Source organism: Pterocles gutturalis, unplaced genomic scaffold, assembly GCF_000699245.1.
Source record: "Pterocles gutturalis isolate BGI_N339 unplaced genomic scaffold, ASM69924v1 scaffold19643, whole genome shotgun sequence".
Classification (NCBI taxonomy): domain Eukaryota; kingdom Metazoa; phylum Chordata; class Aves; order Pterocliformes; family Pteroclidae; genus Pterocles; species Pterocles gutturalis.
In genome coordinates, this window is record NW_010123481.1 from 12,238 (window position 1) to 17,465 (window position 5,228).

At 38.8% G+C, this 5,228-nt stretch overlaps 1 protein-coding gene across 1 annotated transcript in view; it reads right to left on the reverse strand.

Annotated features, from left to right (window-relative positions):
• Window positions 1-4,481: 4,481 nt before the first annotated feature.
• Window positions 4,482-5,228, reverse strand: part of IFT57 (intraflagellar transport 57) — a 10,810-nt gene continuing 10,063 nt past the window's right edge. The window contains exon 8 of the mRNA XM_010077929.1: window positions 4,482-4,913. Coding sequence (XP_010076231.1) covers window positions 4,735-4,913 — 179 coding nt within the window. The 3' untranslated portion in view covers window positions 4,482-4,734. The remainder of the gene's footprint in view (window positions 4,914-5,228) is intronic.

Below are 5,228 nucleotides of genomic sequence, written 5' to 3' on the forward strand. Positions count from 1 at the left end.
TAAAACCAGAGGAGGGGTGGAAAACTTTTGGTCCAGGAGATGCCTGCAATCCACAGTTTAATTCATCGTGTTTCTACTGAATAACACTAAGACGTCATTTGAAGTACTGCCATGCTTTGAAAGCCACAGAAACAGGAAAATACTTTGAATAAACAATTGCAATTAGTGAGTCTTCAAGAGGAATATTATTAGAAATAATTATTCTGTACTTCTGACCTTAAAATATTAATCTTTGTTGATTTCTACAACAGGTAGCTAAGACACGTGAGTGACTAACATGTCTCAGCCATTTCTGGAGTACTGAGATACAACCACTCTTAATGACCAGGAATGAAAAAGAACAGAGTAAAACTAGCCAGTAAGTGAAAGACTAGCATTATTCAAATTGTTATTTACTGTCAATAAAAAGCTCTCAACCCTGTTCATACCAGTGTTGCCTGGGAACTATTGTTTGCAAAATGGTAAGGCTGTTACTAGGAGCTGAAAGACAGACATTTCCAGCAACACCAAGCCCTGGAGCAATAGCTAAGTATTAGCTAATACCTGAGAAAGCCCCGTACTGGCGTTTGCTGAAGGGAGAAATACATTGAGAGGAGGAAATGGCAGGCAAAAATAACTTCTGCAATCTCACAGCCTCCCATGGAGACTCCCCACCTATGAATGGTATTCATGCAGAAAAGCTGGTGCTCTTATCCTCTGTTTACTTAAGCTCACAGGCACTGATGTCACAGGGCAGGCTTTTCCCAAGTTTTATTTCAAGCCTTTGTCAGAAAACAGCCACTTCCTAAAACGTTAATACATCAACAAGAAAGTGGAAAGCAGTGATGCTGCAGGAACTGGGACAGGGTATTCACAGGCATGTTGTTATGCTGCCGAAGTCTACCGCTAGTTTCAGCCAAATGACAGGCAGGAGTGTGTGCACCGCCTGTGTGCATGCACGTGCAGCTGCCTTGCGGAGGCACACTGCAGCATTGACATTCAGGGAGAGGGCTGAGAGCCAGCATGAAAAAAAAACAGCACCACACTAATTTCTTCTTTTTTTAATTAACATTTGTCAAACTTGGAGAGAAGCCCAGGCTGCAAAATTTGGACGCGAAAATTCAAAGAGCTCAGAAGCTGGAAATGTTCATATATAGGCTCTTCATTTATGCCTAGTCTTTTTTTATAGGTCACGCAGAGATGACTTAATTGCTCTTACTGTAACTTACAATTAGCAATACAGTGATTTTTTTGTATGTTAGAGTACACAGCAGAGCTATACTCCAAAGAAAAGTGGCAATGTTTAGTAGTAGGGCACTTACCTTCCTTTTCAAGAAATAATTTTCCCTGAAGTTCCTCTTTTTTGGGTGGGGGTAGAGGGGAAGGCCTTTAATGCCATCAGCAGAAAAGAATGAGAATATTTTGACCAGATCTAGGAGTTGTTTGTAACAGTTAGTGGTTTCTCAACTTCATGTGAACTGGTTCACCTTCCTGCACAGGATGCACCTCTGCAAGTTCAAACGATCATTACCAAAATACTGAATTCTTGGCGTATGACTGAAAGCCACTATTAAACTCTTGCAATTTCAGTATTAAGTCACTAACTTCACGGAAAGTTCTCTATGCAAGAGTTGGATTAAGAGGTAAAAATCCAGCCTTACTTTGCACTGTTTACCAGCACAGTACATAATATGCAGCAAATCATGCTGTCTGCTGACATTAGAAGAGAATGGGGATTGGAATATTATATTTATTAAAGATGATAATGCATGTAACATCACTCTCAAACATCCTAAATGGCCTGTAAACAGCACCTCTAATCGGGTACCGGGCACTAAGGCTACTTCCACTTCCTAGCAGGGCACGTGCATCCATTAAATCCTAGCCTGGAGATAAGATATCCCAGGGAAACAAGACATTGAGTCATATTAGGAGGTTCAGAGGGATTTCAGAGCTGCAGAAACCCTACAAAGTAATACATTGCTAGTGTTCTTTTTCTGGGGCTTTGGGGAGTACCTGCAGAGAGTGAGCTGGCTCCTGATGAGTGTTCCTCAGCCACCTGTTTCCAAGAGCCAAGCCTCAGCTCCCCCTGGGGCCACATATGAGACTGAACTATCGCAGTCCTCATGGCGAGGACAAAACCAATGGCTTCTCTGACCATTCAACAAATGGAACCCATTGTTTGTCCCTCTGCGCTACTTCTGGATCTGTCTACAGCTAGCTTCTGTTTGTCTTCTAGATGACATGTAACAGTGACACCATGCCTCCATGCTGATGTATTTCAGATGACTGAAAATGTTAAGAGACCTTGGAAAAGGAGAGCTGTGTATAAAAGTTAACTCTTACAAATAGTCCTTCTGCCCCAAATATTCTTCAGAAGAGAGACTGGTTTATAGCACAGCACAACAGCTTCACGTGCATCCTACTAACTCAGCGACACCTTTCTTTTTGTTGGTCTTCAGTTCTGACATTTCATTAGATAATGAACAACATAGGAAATAATGTGAATCAAGTGATTTAATTTTAATGTGGCTTCTGCTTCCTGCGTTGATCCAGCAGTGGAATAATTACACAGATAATTGTTTTTTTCAGAACAGCCTTTCAGGCTGCTTGTGACAGACCTCATTGCTCTCCTCATGCTTTTAAAGAAGGTGGTGTGGCCCTTTGCTGGATCAGTAAGACTGCTTTCAAAGCAGGGTCAATGGGCTTTACTAAGTGGGAAAATGCCTTTCCTTGCCAGATGACAATTAAGGGCCACGTATCACTCTTGAGACAACAAAAGTGTCCTGCTTAGATTAATGCAGTTTCAGACAGTACCGTGAAAAATAATGTAGATTATTACATATAATTAGCACACTATTTTAGAATTACTTTGGCATAAAGGAGCCTAGCTTTTCTTCTGGAGATTTTTCTATCACATTAGAGGGGTTTTGGCCATGCTTGTCCCAACAGATTCACTTCTAATAGAGTAAGATGCTCTATTCATAAGGGAAGGTTTTTGATTAATTCTGTTTGTTATATTAGCATGAAGGAGGAGCTTCTTGGGGAAAGTATTTACATGAACAGCATTTATACAGCACAACATTTCTAATCCAAAAACATCAGTCATCTGCTTTGCAGGCAATGCAAAAGGGGATTGCTTTATCTTAAGCTGAAGTAAACCCACTGTTAAAGTAAATAAGCAGTAGCAACACCACCTAACAAAGGGAACATGAATAATAACTTTTCTAATTTAAGCTGAATGTGGGAGGATATAGGTAGGCAGCAGCAGAAGCTGGAAACCAATTTTCAGTGTGATTCATAGAGATTTTCAGGAGCTGCTTGCACAGGTAAATTATAATAGTTGACATTTACACATAGCTTTTCACTTATTAAAATCTGATGGGTTTAGAGCTTTTTCTTTTTGGCAAATGAAATACTGAAGCACAATGAACTAAGAAATGGGCTCATGGTACTGACTGTGTCTAGTGTCTTGACTTTCAGACACAGAACCAATCCAGTGATTCTGCAAATACTGCTCACCTTTAAGTTGGGAGAAGTTAATTGTAAGATGAATGGAATTGCCTACAGAAGTTAGGGGAGGATTTTAATATTACTGGAATTGTACCAGCCTATGGCTTATGAACAATAGTAACCAAAAGGACGTATTAGTACTTCAGTAAGATTATTTCTTTGTTCCACGCGCTTTCATTACCAATAACATCTCGAGTCACTCCCTACCTACTCGTTTACCAAGACAAAGGGAGCTCCCTATTGCCATTACATTTCCAGCCCCTTCCTCCTATATTTTCCTTCTCATTCCGTATTACACAACTAGATGTGTCAACATTTTTCCTTAACAGAGATCAAAATTAGGTGTTCTGACACAAAAACAGAAAACAAGAATAATCCAAATGATGTCTACGGAGCTCTACTACAGACTATAAATGAAAGCAGCATTTGACCCAATGCTAATATAAAGTGACTCTGAAATAGTATTGACACATGGAAAAAAATTAGAAAGCCAACAGTAATTTCCAAACAGTACTTTCCACATTCTGTGGTCTTACATAGATGTTGTTATCATTGCTTCTGTTAGAGGCAATGTAAAAATAAAAATAATTACAAAAAACACCCACACCAAAAAAGAGTAATAGGGTGGTTATCCATTCACAAATTTGTGTAGTGCTGCCCTAGGAGCATGCCAATATTATTGAAACATTAGTTTGTTGCTTAATTTATAAAATTCTATTCCAAGCAACAACTTACTTTTACTTGCAGTTGGTATCAGTTTTGACCCAGCCTTTTAGAAGGGGTAATGCTGTATTATTTCAATATCATCAATTAAATACTTCATACTAAATGTATGTAAATAGCAATAATAGACATTTTAAATTTCTTTCAAATCCTTTGTAAACAATTTCCTTTCAGTGCTGTAGAATATCAAGATTAGATTACAGGCTGTCAGTATCATTCTATAGACTTTTACCCTACATAACACTCTCCAATGAGGTAGAGACATGTTCATTAGTAAGATTTTATTAGTATATTTGGAAGGGATCTGCAGTAAATCTTTACAGCACAAAACTAAGCATGGCTCCATGTTGAGTCCGAAGCGTGCATGTTACTTCTTAGAAGTGCATGACAAGCATCTTGTTAAAAACAAACAAGAAAAAAGAACATCCCCCTCCCCCAGCAAAAAGGAAACCTCTAAACTAACAAAAAGCAAATGGTAGAAAACTGTAGTTGGGCAAACCAAGTCAGCTCCAAACAATTTTAATAGGCACCTACTATGTCTTCTGGAGTCATTGTTGCATGCATATCTCTAGTCATATCGGATTTCTCTTTCAGCTTTGACTGGAGTAATGTGTGTTCCATTACACCAATTTGTATGTCCATCTGAATGGTTTCTTGCTTCAGTTTTGTTAAGGCTTGTTTAATCTTCACTAGAGGAGCTGTTAAAAAAACACAGGTAAACAGTGCAACTCTGTCAGTTACTTAACAAAAAAGCATTATTTTCTGTAATTCACTCCTTAAAATTGAAGAGTTGAATGAACAAAAGGGCGTTCTACTCTAAAGATGTGATACTTTATTTTTTAATATGCAAGACACTTTAAAGATAGAAATAGGCGATGACAATTTTGCTGTCTTCTTGACATCTAAGATCTGCATAAAGATGTGCATCAACATTAAGATAGGTTTGTCAATGATGTGTTTTGCTCAGCTGAAAGCCTCATCCGGATACCTGACTTGGGGTTTGGTAGACGCCT